Here is a 25453-nt window from a genome sequence, read left to right as displayed (position 1 = left end):
TATTTAATAAATTAAGTTGCCATTTCTTTATTAATGTATTATAATAAAATAAATAGCCTCATAGACCTTATGCGCCAGAGAAACAAGAGCGCAGCCATCTTTAGAATTTTGTCTTTGAACTTCCGTTTTTGCTGTAAATTTCTGTGGCATAGCTGTCAAAGACTAATTAGCTGGTGAAGTTTTACTTATTGTAAAGTTATCATGCGCATTGTAATGTCTGAAGCAGATGTCTTAACAGATGTCAGTAGACAGGAAAGATTTTAAAAGAGCGGTTCATTCATGAATCTGTAAGATCTTACCTTCATGCTGTGGAAATAGAAACCGGAAAAACAAAACTAGCGCAGCGCTGAAAAGGGGTGGGGCCACATAAGGTCTATTAATTATTCTTTTGATATTTTATATATTTATTTAATTTATTAAATTAAATTACCATATCTTTACTAATAAAATAAATAAATAAATAGGTGTATTAAATTTTAAAAGGTATAGGTTGCAGAGAGCATCAAACCACTGAAATTCAATATTCATTTAGAAACCAAAATAGTCAATATTTCTATTTAGCCTATTTTGTGCTATAGATAGTTCTGGTTTTGGGTCACCACTGTCTAATATACAGTAAAATCTGAATTCTGCAACACAAGCAAACAATATTTATGGACTTCCAGCCAATTAAAAAAATTCCCAGATAATAAAATATGACAAGAGGCATGGGTATTTTGTAGTAATCTTTATAAAGAACACTGATTTAGTCACCGAGTGGCTTTACACAAATGTCATTAGAGACACAGCACATCAGAACGTATTGCAGGCACATTCTGAATCAGTCGTTTCAGTCAGGGGATTCACAGCTACAATTCTGCAACTCCATGCTGATAATAATTCGTTTTCCCAGACAAAACAGATCCCCGCACACACACAAGAGTGTAAAGTCAATGCAAGACATGACGACAGCAACAAAACCCAAGCATGAAAATACTTACATGCTCATCTACATTTACAACAGTTAACAAGACTTCAAGAACACTTCTATTGTACATTATTGTGAGTTCTCGATGGAAGTCTTAAGATGATGACTTTTATATACATCTACTTACAGCTGGAGATCAACAACTCCATGTGAGAGATTTCGATTGGATATTTACATTGGCAGCCACATTCTCTGCCCACATTTTACACATATGGTTGCTGATAATAAGAGCTATATCTGTACAACTGAGAGGCATCATTTCAATGCTCAAAAATACAAATCTAGGAAGCATATTTAGTAACATCTATAATCAGTGCTGACAATGATTGAGTTGTTTTCTATTCCAGAGGACTAACCCTTTGTACCCCTAAGCCATGATGTCTTGTACCAGAAAGTGGAACCTGCTTGCTGTAGCGATCATAACAATGCCACTTTTTTGGGTCATCACATTTGCAGCTGTATTTCTTCATACTGCTTCAATATTCCAAGGTTAGTAGAGGTCCTGCATCTAACAAAACCATAATCTGTCACAGCTGTTATTCAATCTTAAGACGACATGTAAAATGGCATTGTTTCCTTTATGGCTGTAACCTAAAACACAGATCAATTCTGTTGAGAAGAGATCACCACAGTCTTAGATGGGGAACTACAAGTGCATTGCTACTGCCACTGAATGAACACATTTAGAGCGCACTGCTAGAGTCCTGGAGGAAGTGCACGTGTTGGGATCTCAGCATGCTTCGATGAGGTCTGGAGGTTTTAGACGATGGATCCCTTCGAGGATGACAGATGAATGGAGCGAATGCGCGTGGCTAGCGTCTTCTCCAGGTCGTGCAACACGTCGGGGCAGCAGTTCTCCACCGGAGTGTTATAGAGCAATTGTTTAAATGGCTCAAGCTCTATGAGAACTGCCATGTTCTTCAGAAAGTAGCCCTCGATGTAGGCCGACAGCTCAGGTGCCTCCAGGAACTAAGAGAGAAGCAGAGGAAAGAAAATACTGAGAATGTAAAGAATATTCCATGTACATACCACATGGAAAATTAAATCTGAGCACAAGATTGTAACATAAATAGACTGCCATTACTTTAGCATGGTTGTAGATCTCCACACAAGTTTCGGTGTTGATGTTCTTGGCGCAGATGATCTCACAGTGTCTCTGTAATGCCTCCAGCTGGAAGAACTTAGATGCAGAGAGGAGCTGGAAGAGAATAGGAGAGAAGTTGAGAATATGAAAAAAAATATAAACCTCAATATAAGGCTAATTTTATATTAGCCTAATAATATAACCATAAATGTCAAACTTAGTGGTGTTTTTTAGTGTTTTATTTACACTACTATTCAAAAGTTTGGGGTCAGCAAGGTCACATTAAGTTGATTAAACATGAGAGTAAAGACATTTAGCACCTTCCGTATTCAACTTACGAATAAAGTGTAACTGACACGACGTCCGTTACGTTTTTTTCGTAAGTTGAATACAGAAGGCGTAGGATGTAACGTAAGCGTTTTAAACTGCAAGAGGCGTTACACTCTTCGTAAGTTGAATACGGGAGGCGGTCTGGCAGAAGATAGATATTTTACTTTATAACTTGTTAAATATGTATATTTTTCTTACACAAACGCATCGCTTCACTTCACTTCAGAAGGCCTTTATTAACACCCTGATGCCATGTGGAGTACGTTTATGATTACGTTTATGATAGATGGATAGATGCGCTTTCTTTTCTTGCGCTTTCTTGAGCTTAATACTCGTTGGTCATTTTCAGTGCCTCATCACAGCATTTTCTCGTTTGTCATCACAGGAATAAATTACATTGTACATATATTATACACTAAAATTCCTTTAAATATAAACTTTCTAGTTTGTATAACATAAGGGCTGAAATGGAGTTATTAGTACTTACATCCATAACCTCAGTGTTTCTGATGTGAAGTGCATCCGTTCCACCACAGTACAGATACTGCATCACCAGCTATAAGGAAAGCATCAGTATAAGGGAATGCATCAGTAAGACACAACAGACCACAATATAAAAATGATGAGCTTTCCTTTCATTCTCAATAAAAGTTACATAAAACTAACAAGACATGCTTGCATCTTTTCAGAGTATTAGTGCAGGAGTCAGACTGTACCTGAAATACATTGTATTTGACATGGCTGATTTCAATACAGGTGTTCTCAGCAGCTGGTCTGTTTGCTAGAAGTGATTTAAACCTTGGGTATAAGAAGGAGAAGTTAAAACAATGATAAACATACTTTATACAGAGTAACTAAGGAAAATAAGCCCTTTATTATGCCCTCATATCTGTGTTATTAATAAGGTATTGTAATTGAAACAACAAAAGTTAAACATGTCACTGCATGCAATTATACAGTGCTTCTTTTTAGTTAGATGCAGTACATCAACTGACCTGTTGGAGGCGGTGAAGAGCAAAACTTTGTGAGCATAGAATGGCTTTCCCTCCACCAGGAAGGTCACATCTGACATCTCCTTGTTGTTTAGAAAATGAGGGTCTGACACACAAACATATCACAGATGCATTTCATTAGTCACAATTGTCATCTGTGGAAACCAACAGCATGCTACAGTTGCTGTCAACAAAGCTCAAAGTGTATATCCAAAAATGAAAATTCTGTCATCATTTACTTCTCAATTCTCACAATGTTCCAATCCCATATGACTTTCTTTCTGCTGTGGAACATTAAATGTTTTCAAGAATGTACTGGTTGGTTTTCCATTGAGTTACAAAAAATGGGGAAAGGGGAATGGAGCTTTCAAGGACACAAAGCACCACAAAAGTAGACAAAGAGAATTGTGCACTTTTTAAGTCCACTGAGGCCAGGCGATAGCTTTATGTGACAAACAGACTGAGATTTAAGTCTTTATTTACTGAAAATCAGCCCTAGATCTCCTTGGAATGTATGTGAGAGTAAAGTTTGTTCTGTGTATGTATTGTTCTATTGAGTCAGATCTTTTGAATCAATCGTTTGATCCAGTTCACAAAAGTGGTCTCAATGATTTGTTTGTAAATCGGACTGTTGCAGTTCATCTAGAGACCTGCACTCCCGCGGGACTTCCGCAGGACCCAACGCAACAGAGTGCGGCGCGGGACAAGATTTGATGGGCGTGTGCAGGCGCGGGCAGTGAGACACTACTCATCCGGTTGGTGAGGTCTGAACGCGCTCTGACAACGGAAGTGATGTCTCGCACTCATTGAAGTATAAGCGCGAGACATCACTTCCGTCATCAGAACGCGTTTTCTGACCTGACCAACCGGATGCTCAAGGCAGCTGGACATAGTTGTGTTTTAGAGGTGAAAAATGATATAAATACTGTTCGGTTTCTCGCACAAACCGATCGTTTCGTGTCTTAGGACATCAATGTGTCGTCACGAGCCGCAGGGTTTAATTTGGATTTGTCTGTGCATGTTTTTTTGACTCTTATAGATGGAGTTCCCATTGACAAGCATTATACGACTGACAGACCGCAACGGTTGGAGTTAAAAATCATCATTTGTGTTCGACTGAAGAAACAAAGTCACCTACATCTTGGATGCCCTGGGGGTAAGCAGATAAACATCAAATTTTCATTTTTGGGTGAACTATCCCTTTAAATTTTGGTCCGTACGTCACCGTAAGCTATCATATGACTTATGACCCTGAAGCTTGAAAGCTCCACCCCTTTTTAAATTGCTGTACATGTGCTTTTGCCATTCTTATTTTTTGTTGTTTTTTAATATCTCTAATTAGCTTTAAATTTAAGTTTTCATTCCATTTTTTAATTTTAGTACTTTAGTACTATTTATATTTTGTTTCAGTTTTATTTATATTAGCGAAAATAACTTTTAATGGTTTTCATTTTTTTTAACCATAACAACATTGAACAAAATTATTATAAGGATGGAAATGAATAAAAAAAACTACGTAATTGCAGTACATGCTTCAGAATTTCTCCCTTTGTGTTCCACAGATGAAATAAAGTCACACAGTTTGGAACATTTTTGTCTGAACAATCCCTTTAACTTGCATTTAAAATATTTTTTTTAATGGCAGAACCACCCCCAAATGACATTTTTCACTTGACATTTCATTAACAAAGAGAGTGCTCAGTTTAATTAAAAAAGTTAAATTCGTTCTGGTCATGAAAAGCTTGCAGTTGATTGTATTTTACAGAGAGCATGGCACAACCTGAAATCTGGTGCTACATACCCAGTCTTGACGTCTGTTTCCTCTTGATCTCGGTGAGTTTGGGGATTGGATACGGCCCGTAGCAATGAGTAAATATCACGGCCAGCTGCTGACTAATCACTTCATTCTGCAAACCATGGGAAAGAATAACCAGTAAGACCCCTCTCATCAAGTCCCATTACAAAACAACACATTTTGACTTGCCTTGAAGGTGTTAGCAATGCTAATGTGTGAGGGTTATGTGTATGTGTGAGCTTGCATAGCATCACAGCATCTATTCTTGAGAAGTATCAGTGCATGGTGTTTTTTGGGATCAGTACTTTGTTAAAGAGGTGAGACGAGTACGTTAAATGCAGGAAGATGCTTAAATCCCTGTCAGATCACTCCCTCTGCAGTTTGAACGATCAGCTTCTCTGAAAGATTGTTAGAGGTTCCTCATCAACTTGACATTTCTCTCACCCAGCCTGCCTCTGTCTCTACAAATCACCTGCTGTCAGCACAGCGCCGCTATTTCCTCCCTCTCTCACTCTCTCCGCTGTTCTTTCTCTTGGTCTCTCTCTCTTTGTACTAACAAGCAGACACACATTATTTGTGAAGGCTGAGCAGGGAGCGGAAACTGTCAGTCATCCCTGCAGGGCTCAGAGTAAAGTTCCTTGACTCCACCATAGATCAACCTTGACAAACACGCTCACACATACACCTACTGTTGCCCCAGTGGAAGGAAGTCCACGTTTATCTTTCCTTCCTGTACTGTCTGATATGCTGTAGAGGGAGTAGATATGGATGTGTGAAGCAGATGTAACGGTCAGTGTTTAAGGATTCTTTTAAGCACCCTAGGTTTCAAAGAAAAGCTTACTATTCCATAACACTGTGGGAAGACGTCAACAGAATGCCCAATTCAAATTATGCGAGTTTCTGCCTTCACTTTCTGTTCTGAAGAACCAATGTGTTCCCCAGGGTTCAGGTCTCTAAAGATTCTGAGAGAAGTAATCATGTATCTCAGGCAAGCTACTAGCAATACCAAGATCAGAGGTTCGATTCCCAAGGAATTCACATACTTATAAAGTGCATTAGAAACTAGAATGCAGTGCAACCCACTTTGAATGAATGTGTCTGCCAAATAAGGTATTATTTTGAACAAAATCAGTGTTATTTTGGCATTATTAAAGGGTTAGTTCACCCAAAAATGAAATTTCTGTCATTAATTACTCACCCTCATGTCGTTCCAAACCTGCAAGACCTTTGTTCATCTTTGGAACACAAATTAAGATATTTTTGATGAAATCCGAAGTAGTAAAGACATTGTTAAAATAGTCAACATGACTACAGTGGTTCAACCTTAATGTTATGAAGTGATGAGAATACTTTTGTGCACAAAAACAAAACAAAAATAATGATTTTATTCAACAATTTCTTCTCAACCCTGTCAGTCTCCTGCGCAGTTGACGCAGTGCAGCACTTCCATGTTTACATCCGAACGCCGGCTCAGTATTGGCCGACGCTGTTCACATGAGCACCAAGATGCATGTGTGTGATGCTGACGCAGGAGCCGGCCAATACTGAGCCGGCGTTCCGACGTAGAAGCTCTTGAAAATTTCCTTGAAAGTCTTGGAAATTGTTGAATAAAATAGTTATTTTTGTTTTGTTTTTGCGCACAAAAAGTATTCTAGTCACTTCATAACACGATATCTTTACTACTTTTTTGGGACCTCGAATGTGGTAATTTCATTGCTTTCTATGGGAGATTAAAAAAAAAAAACCTTGGATTTCATCAAAAATATCTTAATTTGTGTTCCGAAGATGAACGAAGGTCTTACGGGTGTAGAACGGCATGAGGGTGAGTAATTAATGACAGAAATCTAATTTTTCAACCCTTTAATACACTATTATAATATTTATTAATATTTTGAATTAGCTTTTATTTTTCATTTTAATTTTAGTTATGTGTTATGTTTTGTTATGTGATTTTGTCATTTTTATTAGTTTTTTTTTTTTATTATTATTTCTATTTAGCTTTATTTTATTTATTTTTTTTAATAGTTTTAGTTAACCATAACAACACTGAACAAAATTATAAAAATGAAAATTGGCAGTGAAAATTCATTTAATTAATTAAAATAAACATAAAACTATAAATGCAATATAAACTATAACTAAAAGAAATCTTTTTTTTTTTTTTGTATTTTTATTCATTGCAGGATTTTGTCATATAATTAATCTTTCATGCCTGACTTCTGACAATTTCCTGTAAAAGAACAGCCTGATTATATAGCAAGAGCCTGTCTGATCTTTCTAATGAAAAGTCAAAGGTAATGAAAAGTCAGGTAAATTCGGTGAAACCACAATAATAAACCTGTGTGCAACAAAGTATGTGGCAACTCAATCAAATATTGGCACTGCAGTCTGCGCAACATGAAAGAAATCTTGTCTATTTGTTACAATTGGCCTCAAACAAAATTAAATTTTGAAAAATAGTTTTTGGCGTTGTTTCAAAGGATAAAACCTAAAAACTATTTGTAAAATAAATAAAACAACGAATTTCAAAAAATAGAAATATATATTTTATTAATACAAAACTGTTTATGAACCACTAGTTGTAAACTGTAAACTGAAATTAAAAACCAAAATACAAAAAGAAACAAAACTAAACAGAGTGACATTTAAAAACTATAATAACTCTGTTGCAAGATGAAGAAATATGAGGTCAAATGTAGAAATTGCTGAGTTTTGCATGTGTGTTAGTTCACCTTGCTGGCACGCAGGATCTGGAACATGAGTGGGAGGCCGTGTGTTATGAGTTCCTCTGTGTACTCCTCCTCTTCAATAGAGCTGAACTCTTTCAGCAGACCCTGGATCAGCGGCCGCCGGTGCTGCAGGAAACAAGTTCGCAGGGACTCCATCCAGGTGTGCAGCGTCCAGGGCACACCTGATACACACAAAATACATGACAATCACCTTTTTACTTTTTAACAAGTAGGAATGTTATGCAATCAGTAATGTGAAGTCACCTTTGAGCTTTTCACAAAAGTATACAATACCATTCAAAATCTATGGTTTATTGTTGGAAATATTATTTTAGGTTTTTTAAAGAAGTCTCACGTTCATCAAGGCTGCATTTATACAAATACAGTAATAATGTGAAATATTATTACAATTTAAAATATCTGTTTTCTATTTTACTATATATTATAAAATGTAATTTATTCATGTGAAGGCAAAGCTAAATTTTCAGCATCATTACTTCAGTCTTCAGTGTCACATGATGCTTCAGAAATCATTCTAATAAGCTGATTTGTGCTCAAGAAGAATTTCTTATTATCAATGTTGAAAACAGTTGTGCTGCTTATTATTTTTTTTGGAAACCATGAGACATTTTTTCAGATTCTTTGATGAGAAAGGTTTGATGAGAATGAGAAAGTATTAATGTCTTAAAAAACAACAACTTTTGAATGGTAGTGTATGTAAATTTTTACATTTTATGAAGAAAATGTCTGTAGTGCTTGCCCGTGCAAATTTCAGTTGCTAGGGTGGTGGTTGGAGTGATCCTATGTTATTTCCTACTGGCACAAGCCAAAAGAGCCCAGATATACTGGTTTCCAGATATAACTTGGGTCCCTCCTTCAATGCGGGTCCATGCAAATTTTGCCATGCCAAAATTTTGTATGCCATGCCAAAATTGTCCAAATGTTTAGAAAAGCAATAGCACACCTCAGCAAGCTATTCATTACATTAAGCTACACGTACTGTAAGCATTAGCACTGTGTACATTCTAACTTAAGTTTTGTAAATTCATTGTAATATCATTATTTTATTACTGTAGATACTATAAGAGCACTGACCTAGACTTCTGATGTCCAATGTGATGTCGACATAGCCGTGTTCAGAGCTGTGATACATCGCCTCCCTTAGAGCTTTGAGTTTGGCCTTCCCTGTGCGGGTTGCTTCTATCTTGAGGGAATTCCTCTCTTCCATTTCTGATCCCTCAGCCAAGATCTCCTGTAGAGACAGAACATCCGCCTTCCCCTTTTCCGACTGCGACAGAAGCTTGCAGAACACGTTCCTGCAGCACGGGGATGAGGATGATACGATTTTGCAGGTTTTATTAATAAATTACGAGACTGTGTGTGTGTGTGTGTATTTGACTGATGCATGTGTGTGTGTTACCTGTGTCCATGCGCAGCAGCCAGGCTGAAAGAGTTCATGTCCCCATGCGGTGCAGTAGAGATGCCGTTGCGGTACATGGTCCCAACCATGGGGTCTGCTCCTCTCTCCAAAAGTAGACTGACCAGCTCAAAGTTCCCTACAGCAAACAAACTGCTGAGTCTTCTCTTGTGGCCTCGCTGGCTTATAATTCAGTAATTCGAGAAGGAAGTGGCCCTGTTGTCCGGTCTGCAGTGTGAGCTTTCTTACCTGCAGCGGCAGCTAACTGCAAAGGAGTCTCAGTGTAGTTCTCCATTCCGTCCTGCAGAGAGCCCTCCACATTAGCTCCAGCGTCCAGCAAGAGCTGAGATAAAAGGAAGGAGAGAGGTTACTAGTGTATAAACTTTTCGCTAAGATTAAAGGGTTAGTTCACTCAACAATGAAAATTCTGTCATCAATTACACAGGTCGTTCCAAACCCATAAGAATTTTGTTCATCTTCAGAACACAAATTTTAATTTCTGTCCCTCTATTGAAAGTCTATTCACCCAAATCATCATAAAAGAAATCCATATGAATTGAACAGTTTAGTTCTGGTCTTTTGTAGAGACACGATCGCTTTATATAATGAACAGATTTAATGTAGGTTTTTATTAGTGCTGTCAAAATTAAAGCGTTAATGCATGCAATTAATTTTTTTCCAGTTTAACACGTTAAATATATTTTACGCAATCAAGGTTGCATCCGTTTTTTCCATCATCCTTTAGCTAGCGTTACATTATATGATGACACTCTTATTCAGCAAATGCTTTTAAACCATTCAAACGCAACAAGACAAAAGAGAACGCAGTGCGGTACTGGCGCGCTGTCTGTGAATCTTCTGTCTGTGTGCGACTCGTTTTGACGAGGATCCTCATAAGTACAGTCTTAAACGAGTTAAATCAAGTCTTGAATGAAATTTGTGAGAAAATAGGATGCAGATCCAAGTCATGTGTGGCAGGTCTTAAAGTGACAGCAGCCTAATAATCCTGCTACAGTCTGCCATGAAAGTCCCCCTGAAATCAAAATTTAATTTTTTTTTAGCTTTTAGTATGAATATGTCAGCCTTAAGATTATGAATAAGCTGGTGTGTTCCAAAACAATGACAAAACTTGCATTTAGGAGATATATAAGCATTCAAAACTCTCTTCCAGTCTCTCACTTCCAATCAAACGCTCTCTAGACTCTAAAACATCCCGCCCCCTACATTATAAATAGACGTTAAAGCTGCAGCTGAAATTGGCCATTTGTTCACACATTTACTTTTTTCTGCATGGTGAATGGCACATAGTGCACTATATAGGGAATAGGGAACGATTAAGACAGTGTAAATATGCTTTCCATTGAGGCGAATGAAGTCTGGTTTCACGTTAGTGTCACACGAACCGCAGTGCACTGCTCCGGTCCAGAGACACGACAGCACACAGCGGATCATATCCGCAAGTCGGCGCAGACCACAAAACATATCAGACCCATTTGATTTCTGCACAGAATGCTATATTTTAAAGCAATATGGAGGAGATTAGGAGGAGAAACGGTTAGAGATTAGAAGGAAATTGAGGTTTTACCGAGCTCAACGGCTCTGGCTGAGCTGTCATAAACAAAACGCTATTGGCTGTTTAAAAAAAGTCCCGCCCTGTCTTCCTGTGTTAGTTGAAATTACGTCAACACATTGAATAATGCTGCCCATTCCAAGGCACTTCAGTAAGCCTTTAATGTTAATCAATTAATTACAGAAAAATGTGTGATTAATTAGTTATTTAATCGATTGACAGCACTAGTGTTTATACACATAAAAATACTGATCTGCGAACATACACAGAGCACTCAAATTTGGTAAACAGAAGCTAGGAGGTTTGTTCTTACACACCAAGCAGATTCGGTTCAGACTGTCCTCCAAAAAAAACCCGACCCTATAGGTCGTTTTTCAAGCACCTTATTACGACCTATATTTACGTTTTAAAGTCATGTGCCCTCTAGCTGGCGTAAAAATAATGACAGTGTCATGTTACGTCTGTCGTCATGAAATGACGTATGACTGTCGTTACCAATCAAAATGCATGTTCATTTAAATGCAATGTGTGGACTTTTTACACCATTTGTCCTATTTCCATTTAGCAAAACTCATTTTTTTTATTAACGACTACACCCACCCCATCCCTATACCTACCCTTAGAAATTTATAGTGCATATACACTTTATGAGCATGTGCGTTCCCTGGGATCGAACCCACGATCACATGATCGCATATTGTTATATATTGCAATGCTCTGACAATTGAGCTACGCGAAAACCGAAACATGACGCAGATAAAAGGGAACAATGCATTAAAATGAAAGTGTCCTGTTGTCGATATTGGCGTAACTTTAGCAAACGCTTCTATGGGTCGTATTTCATGAATTAAAATGAAAGTGTCCTGTTGTCGATAGGGGCACAACTTTAGCAAACGCTCCTATGGGTCGTATTTCAGGGAAGTGACAAGCGACCTATATAGGCGTAATGGTTGGAGAACATGTTGTTCGGTTGAGCTTCCGATTACCATATATGAGTGTTCTGTGTATGTTCGCAGATCAATGTTTATATGTTTATAAATATCTAAATTAAATCTGTTCATCATATAAAGCGATTGTGTTTCTTCGGAAGACTTGGATTAAATCACTCGATTCATATGGATTTCTTTTATGATCTCTTTATGAACGTCTTGAATCATCAGTGTTACAGGTGAATAGATTTTGTGTTTTGAAGATGAACGAAAGTCTTATGATGACAGAATTTTCAATTTTGGGTGAATTTTCCCTTTAATAAGAGGCATTAGCTCAGCCAAGAGACAATGAAATAAGCAAACACACAATGAATCATAATGATTGTATGACTTAATGATAAAATGAGAGCACCAAGCACTCCAATTCATGCAGACAAGATTTTCAGGAGAAAACTGATGCATACGCTTCAGGAATTTTATTCTGACTCAAAAAAACTGCCAAAAGTTCGGGTGGGAGAGAGAGGTCACTACCTGCACCACGGGGATGTGCTGGTGAAGTACGGCGAAGGTGAGAGGCGTGGCCTGCCGGGTCTCTGGGAAGACTGAGGGGTACTTTTGCACTGTGTTTGGCACCTACGGGAGGTATAGGGGACAGAGCAGGGCACAAATGAGAGAAGGAGACCTTTAAAAACCTGTCCTGGGAAAAGCACAGAGACGCTGCGCTCAGCTGAAAATATGGAGATAGGAGAGGAGCTTTGGCCTTTCTGCCACTTTACAGGAGCTGCTTGCACTTGTATATACATATATACAGCATATACTCACACACTATCATTCAAAAGTTTTGGGTCTAAAAAATTAATAGTTTTATTCAGCATGGATTTCTATTTCAAATGAATGCTGTTTTTTTGAACTTTCTATTTATCAAAAAATCCTGAAAAAAATTATCATGGTTTCCACAAAAACATTAAGCAGCAACTGTTTTTAACATTGATAATAATAAGAAATTTTTTCTTGAGCACCAAATCAACATATTAGAATGATTTCTGAAGGATCATGTGACACTGAAGGCACTGATATTAATAAGAATATTATTATCAACCATGGCTACTGAAAATTCAGCCTTGCTATCACAAGAATAAATAAAACTAACAAAAAAGAAAAGAGATATTTTAAATTGAACTCCTTTAAAAAAAAAAATCCTTTTTTGTACAGATGGTCAGATAATCTTGCTTCAATTCAAATTATGAGTCAACATATTGATATATTCTTAAGTTTAAAAATTGAAGGTTAATTTAACGTCATGATATCAATATGTTGCCTTATATTCTGGATTACATATTTTGTGACAGTAACAAACAAGTCGAAAGTCTAGTTAGATGTTTCTGAAAGTGTAAGGCTTTGTGAGTGGGAAAACAGCACCTGATTCATAGCAAACGTCAATAAACTTTTCATATTTTTTGACATAGAGTTGCAAACAATATTATTTCCCTGCTACAGCTGACTGAAACTATGACTTGCACAAAAAACATCTCTGAGACGTGGCTGGAAATAGCGACAAATAGTGAGTGTGTGTATTAGTGAGAAATCTGTTTATACTAGATTCTAGGGCAGAGTTTGGCAGAACAACACCTAGTGATAGTGACTTCCAACAAAAAGTAGAACTCTACGCAGACAAATCCCTCATGGGCATGCAAAGCAGTCTGAGTTTTCTCCTGTTGTACCACAACACAGAAAACACAAACACTACACATGAAACTACATGACGAGCAGGATGAGTGTACATAATGTGTATATAAGAACGCAGCAGAGATGTAGTCACAAACCTCACTGTTGATGTCAGCTCCTGCATCTAGCAGCATCTGAACCATGGCTTCGTCACCGCGGACACAAGCATACATCAGAGGGGTCATGCCCTGGAAAACACACAAAAGACCACACTGAGCATATGCTAGATATATCTTCTGATTGTAGAGTAATGACAGAATACAACTTGACCATATTATGCAGCATTTCATTCAAATACATCACTCTATTTTATATGGACAAAATTCCAGCACTGAAAGAGTCTTCTTGTGCTGACAATTAATCTACTGGAAAACCTATGAAAAATGTTACTCAAATCAAGAGTTGGAAAATCAGATAACAAGTGAACTAGGTAAGAAACATATGTAAAGGCAAACATTTCCACTCCCTGAGGTCGAAAGTGGAGCAAAGCAATCAGTAATGGAAAGAGCACTGGTATGTTTCCTAAAAGCTGGCTCTGATTAAGACGGTCAACCGTTAAACACTCTGAATCTTGAGAGAAACCTGCAGTGCAAATCTGTTTTTTTTTTTTTTTCTGGGCTTCCATATAGGGAAAATACAGCAATGTGTGCAAGCATTTTAAGTCTGCAACCTGTCAACTTACACATTTATCTACATTTAGTTGCCTTTATCCATTTTAAGCGACACATTTTTGCACCTGGAGCAGCACCTGCATTTGTACTGGAAGGTACCTCATGAACAAAGCGCTTCAGGGGTCTGAACCTGCAACTTTTAGGTTATAAGACCAGGCCAAGACCATTACAACACACAATCACTTCCCACTGAGGTTTTTTAACCCTCAGGAGACAGTTTGTAAAAAGGTTTTTTTTTTTTTTTTTTTTTTTTTATAAATTGTTTTAGGGCTGGCAAAGTCAACATGTAAATCTAGGATATTAATCAAAGAAAAAAAAAAAAAAAAAAAATTTGCATTCACATTCAACATATTTGATTTAACTAATTAATTCCTGCTGTATAATTACATTAATTTAATTTAGATTTATTGTGATTATTTTATTCTACTAATTGAAAATGTTTTTAAAAGAAAACAAATCTGCATATAGTTTTGAAAAAAAAAAAAAAAAAAATTAGTTAATCTCAGATCAACTTGATAAAAAGTTCATATAAAAGTAAAAAATATTTTCCAGACAATATTTTAACAATTAGCTTCGTTACAACAATAACAAAAAAGACAATTATTTAATTGAGGAAATGTGTATTGAATTTTATTGTCACACTTAACATTTTTTCTCACACACTATAAATGGGTTTATAAAAGGTTGCATTTATTTGATCAAAAGTACAGTAAATAATGTGAAATATTATTACAATGTAAAATAACTTTTTTTTTTTAAATACATTTTAAAATTGTACTTTATTCCTGTGATGGTAAAGCTGAATTTTCAGCATCATTACTCCAGTCTTAAAGGAACACTCCACTTTTTTTGAAAATAGGATCATTTTCCAACTCCCCTAGAGTTAAATAGTTGAGTTTTACCTTTTTCGAATCCATTCAGCCGATCTCCGGGTCTGGCGGTACCACTTTTAGCATAGCTTAGCATAGTTCATTGAATCTGATTAGACCGTTAGCATCTGATATTACGCAGCGTCTCTCACAAATGTCTCCATGGTTGCAAGGCACGCTCCCTGTGCCAGCAGGGGGTCACAGGCGCTGCGTAATATCATTGCGCCTGCTGCAGCCATGGTACGACAGCAAAGTTCCTTGATTATTACGCTGGAATGAGAGTATAGTTCCTAGCCATATCGGCCTAGAAAATCGCAACTTTTCATTTTCCTTTGGTCTTAGTACACAGTGTAACTACAGAAGAGTCAAGTTTTAAATAGGAAAAATATCGAAGCTCTTTGGTCATTTTTGAGCGAGATGCTAACGGTCTAATCAGATTCAATGAACTATGCTAAGCTATGCTAAAAGTGGTACCGCCAGACCTGGAGATCGGCTGAATGGATTCGAAAACGGTAAAACTCAACTGTTTAACTCTAGGGGAGTTGGAAAATGAGCCTATTTTCAAAAAAAGTGGAGTGTTCCTTTAAGTGTCACATGATCCTTCAGAAATCATTCTAATATACTGATTTAGTGCTCAAGGATCATTTCTATTATCAATGATGAAAAGTTGTGCTGCTTAATATCCTTGTGGAAATTGTGATAAATTTATTTCAGGATTTGATGGGAAGAAAGTTAAAAAGAACAGCATTTATATGAGATATAAATGATTATAATAATGAAAAAGTAACAAAAGTAATACTTATCTCAAGTTTTTGAACAGTAGTGCATATTTTAGGAAGGGGTTCCCACATGGACGAATCATAATATTTTGGTTATCAAGAAGTAAACAACCCCTACTCTACCATACTTTTTAAAACTAAATTAATGTAATTTTGTATTAGTATGTATGAACGTGTCTGTTTATGTAACAATCATTAATGTTGAATTAAAAAAATGTGATTCTCATTCTAACCTGTTCACTCATACTGTTGATTCCGCCGGGCCCAAGTAAGTTGATGGCCTGGTTGACAAGGTCAGTGCGGCCGCAGTTGAGCATGCGGAAGCCCAAGTCCTGCAGGAACTTGGCCTCGGTGGAGGCAGCGTCCAGCTTACGTGACACGCAGAAACAGTCATCCGTCCTGCGGCACAAACACAAAAACATCTTTCTGATGTCTTAACCCTCTGCAAAAAAGCTTGAGTCATATATTCCAAGTTAAATATTCATCTATGGGTGAATCTTTCATTACAACACTTGGCCTAATAGCAATAAAGCAGCAGTTATGGTGCAATGAAGGGCATGTGTGAGGTTGACTGGGCTTGTTTTCCCTGTACAGACTGTTTATGAGCCATTTTCATTTCACTCATGATGGGTAGCAATATCTGGTAGCTGGATGTTAATTTAATGGCAGCACGCTTACTTCAGCTGGCGAGGTTCACAATCCACCCCGGGCAGCAGGAGTCTGGCCGCCTGCCGAACATCATCGCTATCCACTGAAAAGCTGCGGCGGTGCTCTGCGTGTGCCAAAGCCACTCTGATCCACTCCATCAGAGGAGGCAGTACTAGAAACGGCCTGCAGGGGGTGACAAAATGTGATTGCGGTTCTCTAACAAATACATAATATTTGTCTTTCCTAATTAGTATTATTTATAGATTAACATTTTGAATTAGATTTTATTTTTACTTTTTCAGCTTTCATTTTAATTTTTTTTAGTTTAATTTTTAGTTATTTTGTTTGTGCTTTTAAAAAAAATTCAAAATAGTTTTATTTTAATTTCAATTTTAGTTTTATTTTCAGTTAGTAATTTTAGTACTTCAACTTCAACTTATTTCAGTTAGTTGCAAAGGCAACAATTCTAATTTTGTTCAGTTTAAGTTTTTCATTTAATATTTATTTCATTTCAGCATTATTTCAACATTAACAAAAATGTTTCTTGGCTTGACTACTTGGCTTAAGGTAAGTACCTTGAGTGACTACATCAACCAGAAACCTCCCTAACAAAAATACCCAAGATACTTTGCAACGCCTACAGTAGATACAATGGAAGTCCCCTCACCTCTCGGTCTGTAAGGTGACTTTGGAGGGCTCTACGTTGGGGTTCTCCCACTCCATCTGAGGGCAGTGCATGAAGTAGCAGAGCGTATATAAAGCCTCGGGCTCCCAGTGGATCAGGCTGCTCTTCTGAGGGAGCGGAGTGCCGTTGCTGTGGTTCTTTATGCTCAGAGGCTGGAGGTGATGCATGGCTCTGGACACTAAATCACCTGTCAGGGCACAAGAGACCTTTAGTTTACTGGGAATGATGTAAATGGTGAAGGACAGTACTGTCGTCGCATTGATGTTACAGCATAAAAAATTAGCAACTCTGTCAATCTTTGTCTGCAAGTCAGCTGTTTGTAGGTCCTCGGCCGCATGTTTGTCAGTAATGAAATTCTTGGCCAGTCCATCAAGCTGAATATTACTCAAACCAATTATGTAATATTGCCATAGTATACCGGTCAGGACTTTATATATCTGTCTAATATCATATAATAATATTAATAATATTATTATTATATAATAATAAGGCTTTCCACAAGATTGTGGAGTGTTTCTGTGGGAATTGTTGCCCATTCATCCATTAGAATTTTTGTGAGGTCAGGTGTTGGACGAGAAGGCCTGGTTCGCAATCTCCATTCCAGTTCATCCCAAAAGTGTTCAGAGGGGTTTAAGTCAGGACTCTGTGCAGGCCATTCAAGTTCTTCCACACCAAACTCATCCAACCATGTCTTTATAGACCTTGCCTTAGGCACTGGGGCTCATGCTGGAATAGAAAACTGTTCCTACAAATTTGGAAGCATAGCACTGTCCAAAATGTCTTGGTATGCTGAAGCATTAAGATTTCCCTTTACTGGGAGTAAAGGGCTTAGCCCAACCCCTGAAAAGCAGCCCCATACCATTATCCCTCCTCCACCAAACTTTATAGTTGGCACAATGCAGTCAGGCAGGTAATGTTCTATTGGCATCCGCCAAACCCAGACTCGCCCATCAGACTGCCAAACAGAGAAGCATGATTTGTCACTCCACAGAACATGTTTTCACTGCTCCAGAGTCCAGTGTTGGTGTGATTTACTCCACTCCATACGAAGCTTGGCATTGTACTCTGTGATGTGAGGCTTGCATGCAGCTGCTCGGCCATGGAAACCCATTCCACGAAGCTCCCGCCGCACAGTTTTTGTGCTGATATTAATGCCAGTGCAAGTTTGAAAAATTCAGCTATGGACTTTTACACACCATGCGACTCAGCACTTGGTGACCCCGCTCTGTGACTTTATGTGGTCTTTCACTTCGTGGGTGAGTTGCTGCTGTTCCTGAATGCTTCCACTTTCCAATAATACCACTTGTCAGTGGAATATCTAGCAGGGATGAAATGTCATGAACTAACTTTTTGCAAAGGTGACATCCTACCACAATACCATGCTTGAATTTACTGAGCTCTTCAGAACGACAGTTTTTTTCACAAATGTTTGTAAATGCAGACTGCATGGCTAGGTGCTTGATTTTATACACATGTGGCAATAGGTCTAGTTGAAACAACTGTATTCAACAATTAATAGGTGTGTCCCAATACTTTTTTGTCCATATAGTGTGTATAGTATGCCAAGAAAATATTTTAAATATGAGGGAAGAACAATGCACTAAACTTGGTTAAGGTATTTATCTAACAAATGATTTGGCAAAAAAGGGGTAACTTACAGCTACAGGTTTTATTTTACTATGCAAAAGAAATGCATATTAAAACAAAAAGCTCACAGAAAAAAGCATATATTGACTATAACATTATAAGTTATTAATATTTAGTTGATTTTCTCTTGTTTCCATGAGAGCCAAGCCTAAAATTGTCCACACATTTTTCATGTTTCATTGCATTATCACAAATAAAACAATTGACTCCAAGCACAACTACGCAATATGCTAACAAAATCTTTAATAAATGTTGAATTATTTAAATAAAGGGTGAAGATGTCACTTTTCCTAGGCTGGACATCACTTTTGGCCACTACTGTATATATATACATATACTACTGTCAAACGTTTGGAATAATAATGGAGTATTTTTAAAGAAAGCAGCATTATTTATTTTTTTGATAAATTGCTTGAATAGCTTAGTAAATCACATACAAAGATACTGTACAACTGTGTGCACGTTTGCATGTGATGTTTTGTAAAGAGCAGACTATCTGATGGATGAGAAATGTCACAAACCTCTTTTCAAACAAGGTCACACAAAGCTCTGCATTCATTACACAGAACATTAAACACTCTCCCTCTCGCTCCAATGACTATTTCCTTTCATATGCGAAACTTTCAGATCATCTACGGTCTCATTTTGTCCATGAGACCTAATTCTTCTGAATGCATTCAACTGAACAGCAGTGTGTTCAGTACAGTCAATAATACACTCTGAAAGGCACACTGAGAAACAGCCTCATCTATTGCTCTGCAACTTAAATAACTGCAGCACTCACACTTGTTCTCTTAGGAACATTTCACATCTCTGTTACTCCAAATGAATTAACAAGGCCGCCTGTGCGAGATAAGCATTCATTTAGAGAATAAGCGGCTTGTTTAACTGTTGTAATTCTGATTTCCTCTGCCAAGGCAGCAGATTTAAAGGAGTAGCTCACCTAAAAATGAACAATCTGTCATCATTCTGTCACCCATTTGTTGTTCCAAACCTGTATGACTTTTTTTCTTCTGTGGAACATAAAAGAATGTATTCTGAAAAAAATTGAATGAAAGCAAGCGGGGTTCAAAGTTTTATTGGATCCCGCTGACTTTCATTATATAGACAAAAGAGTTGACTTCTTATGGGTTTGGAACAACATGAGCGCAAGTAAATAATGACAGAACAAAGCAAGAATGGAGCCATTGTAAAGACAGAATACTGATGAGTTTGAGAGGAAGCTATGTGGACTGTCTGACAGCGGAGGGCAAAGATATGCACTGTAATTACACAGTAATTACAGGATTATGCAGAATACATTATCAGGAGCCACCGACAGTTACACACACAAAACAATAAAGCATAAGAATACACCTGTCAGCACAGAAACACACAGCGTTAGCAGTCAGAGGTGGTGGCAGGAGGTTCTCGAGAGGAGGAGAGGGGCTGGAAGCCACCTGGGGCACTTCTGTGACCGACACTCATCTCTTATTCATGATAGCGTGTGACATTTCCTCAAGTCAGAGGGGCAGAAGAGGAACTGACTGAGAGATATGCTCAAGATTAACCAGCTAAACAAACACAGCAATGGCAAGGTCTTCGCCGATTAGTCATGACCGAAAAACTCATTACCAAGAGGGCTAATCATCTACAGGTAATGCAGGATATTCGTATGGGTAAGCATGGTGACATAAGGAAACAACACAGCAGAACATTTTCTGTTTGCTTGAGTGTCTTGGGTTAAATATGATACTCTCATCCGTAACAGCAGAGAAGGTGCCCTTCATCACCAGACTGAGAATGAGACGTTGGGAATGGAGGATGCAGAATGGTGTTTTACTGTGAAAACTGAGCAGAATCGATTGCCTGTCCTCCCTGAGACACAACATAAATTACCAAGGAAAGGCCATGAGAGAGAAAGGTGCTCAGCTTGGCTTTACATAAGAGAACAGATTTTTCAGTCTTTTTGAACGGTCAAACTGGGATTTGCTGGATTAACTGTAGTTAGTCTTTTTTAAAATGTCTGGAAAATTGCACGTCATGAGTATGACATAAAAAAGAAAGAAACACCAAAATAAAGAGAAAGGGATATATATATATATATATATATATATGGTCAGGTCAAACTGTCTAATTAATTTTGGGTCCCAAATTTTTATCAATTTTACTGGTAGTCCACTGTATGAAGAATTTTTGGGTATAATATGTCACAGTTTACTTTATTTTGCTATCCTCACTTACATAAATGAACTATAGTGTCCTGTACCCACTAGTAAAAATATTAAAAAAAAATGATATCTAGTGTCTGAATAATTTTTGGTTTGACTGTGTATATATATATATATATATATATATATATATATATACATACACAAAACTCCTAAAAATAAACTAAAATGGTGGCTAATGGTAAATATAAATAATCTAAATATTATAAAATGTTAATAATATAGAAATATAAACATTATTATAATATTATATACCATATTTTTAGGACCATTATGACTTTTTTGTGACATTTGAGCACATTTTGTGTATGTATGTGTGTGTGTGTAGACTTTTATTATTCTCATTTCATAATTTTATTAATATTTTAGACTTTTAGGACCATTTGAGTTTTGCTTTCTTTTAGATATATTACTTATATTTAAAGTTGAGACTGTAGTTGAGTTTCACCAATAGTTTTCTTTTATTGTTCTGTTAAAAAGACCACTTGGTCTGGGTCTCATCACACCCATGTAATGCAGTTGGCTTTTCCAGACACATATATTCCAGCAGCCATCGAAACTACAGCAGTTCCTGCAACAGAAAACTCACTGCTTAGCAGAATTACTGTATATCCTGTAAGAAAAGTGTAGATAAACAATTAAGAACCAGTCATTGGGCACCAGCGGTGCTCCAGAGCAATGAAGCAATGAAATGTAATGAGCGTTTTATGGCGCAAGAGGGAATAGATGCATTAGCAGAGCTATGGGAGGAAACAGGGACTTTTAGGAAAACGGGGAAAAAATGTTATGGACGGCATGGAAACACTCACTGATGGCAATTTAGTTTTTTGACTGGTGTCTGGCCAACCTAAAAAAAAACCTGACTGTGGTGCAGGTCTCATTTAGACAGAGCCTAATGTAAGACACTTAAACAGCTATTTATTCTGCATAAGAGTTGATTCTCCTTTAGGGCTGTTTTTAGAATCGGTGCAGGCTAATGCAAAAATGTGCATTTCCCAATTAGCTGTTAATGGCTAAGTAACTGCCATAGCCCAAAGTAAAGTTCTTGTACGCACACTCAAATGCTGTAAGCAGAGAATTAGTCTTATTTAGATCAAACAAACCATTACATGAACAAATGTAGTATGTAGAAAAAAAGTCCATAAAGTGCAAATGAGCTTAGCTTCTCTGGGGTTTATTTGTCCCTTAGTTATTAGAGAGAGTTTATTTTAAATAATAGAAAACTAAATTTAAATATCCACCACTCAAGAGCTACTCAATCTGCATTAAAATAAGCACTGTTAAAATGACCTCAGAAACAGTAAGAAAATGTATTTTTCCAGGCAAATCTGGAGAGAGAATGATTAAGGAGCAAGATCCACTAACTCAAGGACACAATGGAATTTTAAGAGATGAATACGACAAAAAAGGCTTCTAATACACTGACCTTTTGACCCTCTAGTGCTCTACAGGGAGAGATGTCTTCTAGTTAACTGGCTCATGAGTGACACATAAAAACCTATGTACTGTAATGGAAAGATTTAATCTATTGCCGTGCTCTGATGTTATGGGATTTGTGTAATTATATTGAAGTACAATTACTGTATAGAATAGGAGATTTCAGACTTCCTTCTGGATATATACAGCTGTGAGAGGATCGTGACAAGCCTACAAAAGGTCATATGTGCTTTAAATTACAATGATTTCCTTAGCAGCAGTGACTTTGACGGTATGAATGCCTTCCATTCCGATTTAATAACTTACAGATTTTAACCTCATAATAACCCTGATCCTACTGCTTATCGTGCATATTGAAAAAGCATGGTACAGTTGAAAATATACATTACGCAATATATATTATGAAGCATTTTCTGAATACAGACTTGGTGTCTTGTTCACATTAAGTTTATAATATTTTAAAGCCTGAAACACACACAAAAACTCATTTATATCATTATAACAAGAAGCTGTATAATTAGATCTACATTTTGCAAGTTCAGCCTTCTCTTAAAATAAAGTCTGGCCTTTGAGTAAGAGTGCTCTGTTATGACTGTCCAAATGCAGAAAGACTCTCTCTATGTGACAGTTGTTGTTCCTGCCCTTGCTGGAGGCGGTGTACTGGATGTGTAAAGCAGGGGAGGACCGCTGTCCCTATCCAGGGTTCAAACTGCCCTCAACTTCCCTTGCAGGGTCACTGGGGACAACTATAAGAAAGACAGAGAGAGAGAGAGAGAGAGAGAGAGAGACAGAAGAGAAGAGCTGGAAATAGACTAAGCATTTTATGGAAATCTCCATGGATACTGTGTCTATAAAAAAGTACTAATGGAGATTTGATATTTAAGTTTTGAAGAGCACATGCATTTTTGAAGAAACAGACAGCAGCATTTTGCGCATATCTGCTTCTGCGGGCTTGCTTTGGGATGTTTTCCATTTACTTTTCAGATATTAAACAGGGCCATGCATATTTGTTGTATTTGATGTGAATTTTTGTGTTTGTTGTTGCCGAGTTCATATAAGGCAGGCATTGTGGCTACAAAGATTTCTGTACTGCAGAACATATAGTATTGCGTTTAAAATCGATGTTCTCCAGAATAGAACAAGCTTTCTGCTGTGAAATATATTGAATTACACGACCAATCTTCTAAGTAAGAGAGCTTTACATCTAATTAGATTTGCATTTCCTGAAGGAAATACCAGTGCTTGCAAGGCAGCAAAAGAATAGTGTTAAAGTTTTGAGAATGAGACTGAGTTTAAAGGCTTTGTTTATGCATAAATTAAATGCTGTTGTTGTCATGACACTCAGCATGCATCATGTTTTCAGTCGGCTGCACATCACACGTCAATGTGCAGTGTACAGGATAACTGAATAAACATACGCCAGGAAGGCAAGAGCCATAACAATCAGTATTCAAAAATATGCAAGAAAGACAGCCAATCATAATTCAGCATGCAAATAAATGCAGGAAAAAATACCAATGGAAATTTAGGCACAGCTGAGAGCTACACTTGAATGATGAACACTCCATCTAAATTTCTATTTCAATTTATATATATACACTACCAGTCAAAAGTTTGGAAACATGACTGTTTTTAATGTTTTTGAACGAAGTCTCTTATGCTCATTAAGGCTGCATTTATTTCATAATAAATACAGAAAAAACAATAATATTGTGAAATATTATTACAATTTAAAATTATGGTTTTCTATTTTAATATACTTTAAAATATAATTTATTTCTGTGATGCAAAGCTGAATTGTCAGCATCATTACTCCAGTCTTCAGTGTCACATGATCCTTCAGAAATCATTGTAATATGCTGATTTATTTATCAATGTTGGGAACAGTTGTGCTGCTTAATATTATTTTATAACCTGTGATACTTTTTCAGGATTCTTTGATGAATAAAAAGTTAAAAAATATCAGCATTTTTTAAAAATAGAAATCTTTTGTAACAATATACACTACCGTTCAAAAGTTTGGGGTCAGTAATTTTTTTTCTTTCTTTTTTTTTGAAAGAAATTAATACTTTTATTCAGCACGGATGTGTTAAATTGATAAAAAGTGATAGTAAAGATTTATATTGTTAGAAAAGATTTATATTTTGAATAAATGCTGTTCTTTTTAACCTTTTATTCATCAATGAATCCTGAAAAAAGTATCACAGGTTCCAAAAAAATATTAAGCAACACAACTGTTTTCAACATTGATAATAACTGAGTATCAAATCATCATATTAGAATGATTGCTGAAGGATCATGTGACACTGAAGACTGGAGTAATGATGCTGAAAATGCAGCTTTGCATCACAGAAATAAATTATATTTTAAAGCATATTAAAATAGAAAACCATAATTTTAAATTGTAATAATATTTCACAATATTATTGTTTTTTCTGTATTTATTATGAAATAAATGCAGCCTTAATGAGCATAAGAGACTCAGTTCAAAAACATTAAAAATAGTAATGTTTCCAAACTTTTGACTGGTAGTGTGTATATATATATATATATATATATATATATATATATATATATGTGTATATATATATATATATATATGTGTATATATATATATATATATATGTGTGTGTGTGTGTGTGTGTGTATATATATATATATATACATACAAACACATACAAAAGTGTTGCCATTGCCTAATTAATTAATTATTTGACATTAAACTGTACTGAAGAACCGGATTGATATACACATTTGATAAATTGATAAATTACATGCTGTCTAACTAAGTGCTCTGTTGAACAATTGAGTTACTGATAACAATGACCCTTTTAAAAACAGATATGTCTAAAGTACTGCATTAAATTCATGGGAAAGTCAAATACAGTGTATGGCACTTGTATGAGAGTGGATTGTGTGTATGGGATGTTGAGAGCTAAAGGCCTGTTTGAGGTAAGAGAGAGAGACCT

At 36.7% G+C, this 25453-nt stretch overlaps 1 protein-coding gene across 2 annotated transcripts in view; it reads right to left on the bottom strand.

Annotated features, from left to right (window-relative positions):
* Positions 1-712: 712 nt before the first annotated feature.
* The window catches only part of btbd11b (BTB (POZ) domain containing 11b), a 66378-nt gene continuing 41637 nt past the window's right edge, over positions 713-25453 (bottom strand). For both annotated transcript variants that reach the window (XM_051870663.1, XM_051870664.1), the window contains exons 3-17: positions 17173-17377; positions 16536-16688; positions 16091-16256; positions 13637-13726; positions 12345-12446; positions 9564-9657; positions 9318-9453; positions 8993-9213; positions 7901-8079; positions 5175-5280; positions 3377-3479; positions 3098-3179; positions 2869-2937; positions 2052-2165; positions 713-1936 (exon numbers count right to left, since the gene is read on the bottom strand). In XM_051870663.1, coding sequence (XP_051726623.1) covers positions 1727-1936; positions 2052-2165; positions 2869-2937; positions 3098-3179; positions 3377-3479; positions 5175-5280; positions 7901-8079; positions 8993-9213; positions 9318-9453; positions 9564-9657; positions 12345-12446; positions 13637-13726; positions 16091-16256; positions 16536-16688; positions 17173-17377 — 2030 coding nt within the window. In that variant the 3' untranslated portion in view covers positions 713-1726. The remainder of the gene's footprint in view (positions 1937-2051; positions 2166-2868; positions 2938-3097; positions 3180-3376; positions 3480-5174; positions 5281-7900; positions 8080-8992; positions 9214-9317; positions 9454-9563; positions 9658-12344; positions 12447-13636; positions 13727-16090; positions 16257-16535; positions 16689-17172; positions 17378-25453) is intronic.

The sequence above is a fragment of the Ctenopharyngodon idella genome, chromosome 18 (assembly GCF_019924925.1).
Source record: "Ctenopharyngodon idella isolate HZGC_01 chromosome 18, HZGC01, whole genome shotgun sequence".
In the NCBI taxonomy this organism is placed as follows: domain Eukaryota; kingdom Metazoa; phylum Chordata; class Actinopteri; order Cypriniformes; family Xenocyprididae; genus Ctenopharyngodon; species Ctenopharyngodon idella.
This window is presented reverse-complemented; position numbering and strand designations above follow the sequence as displayed.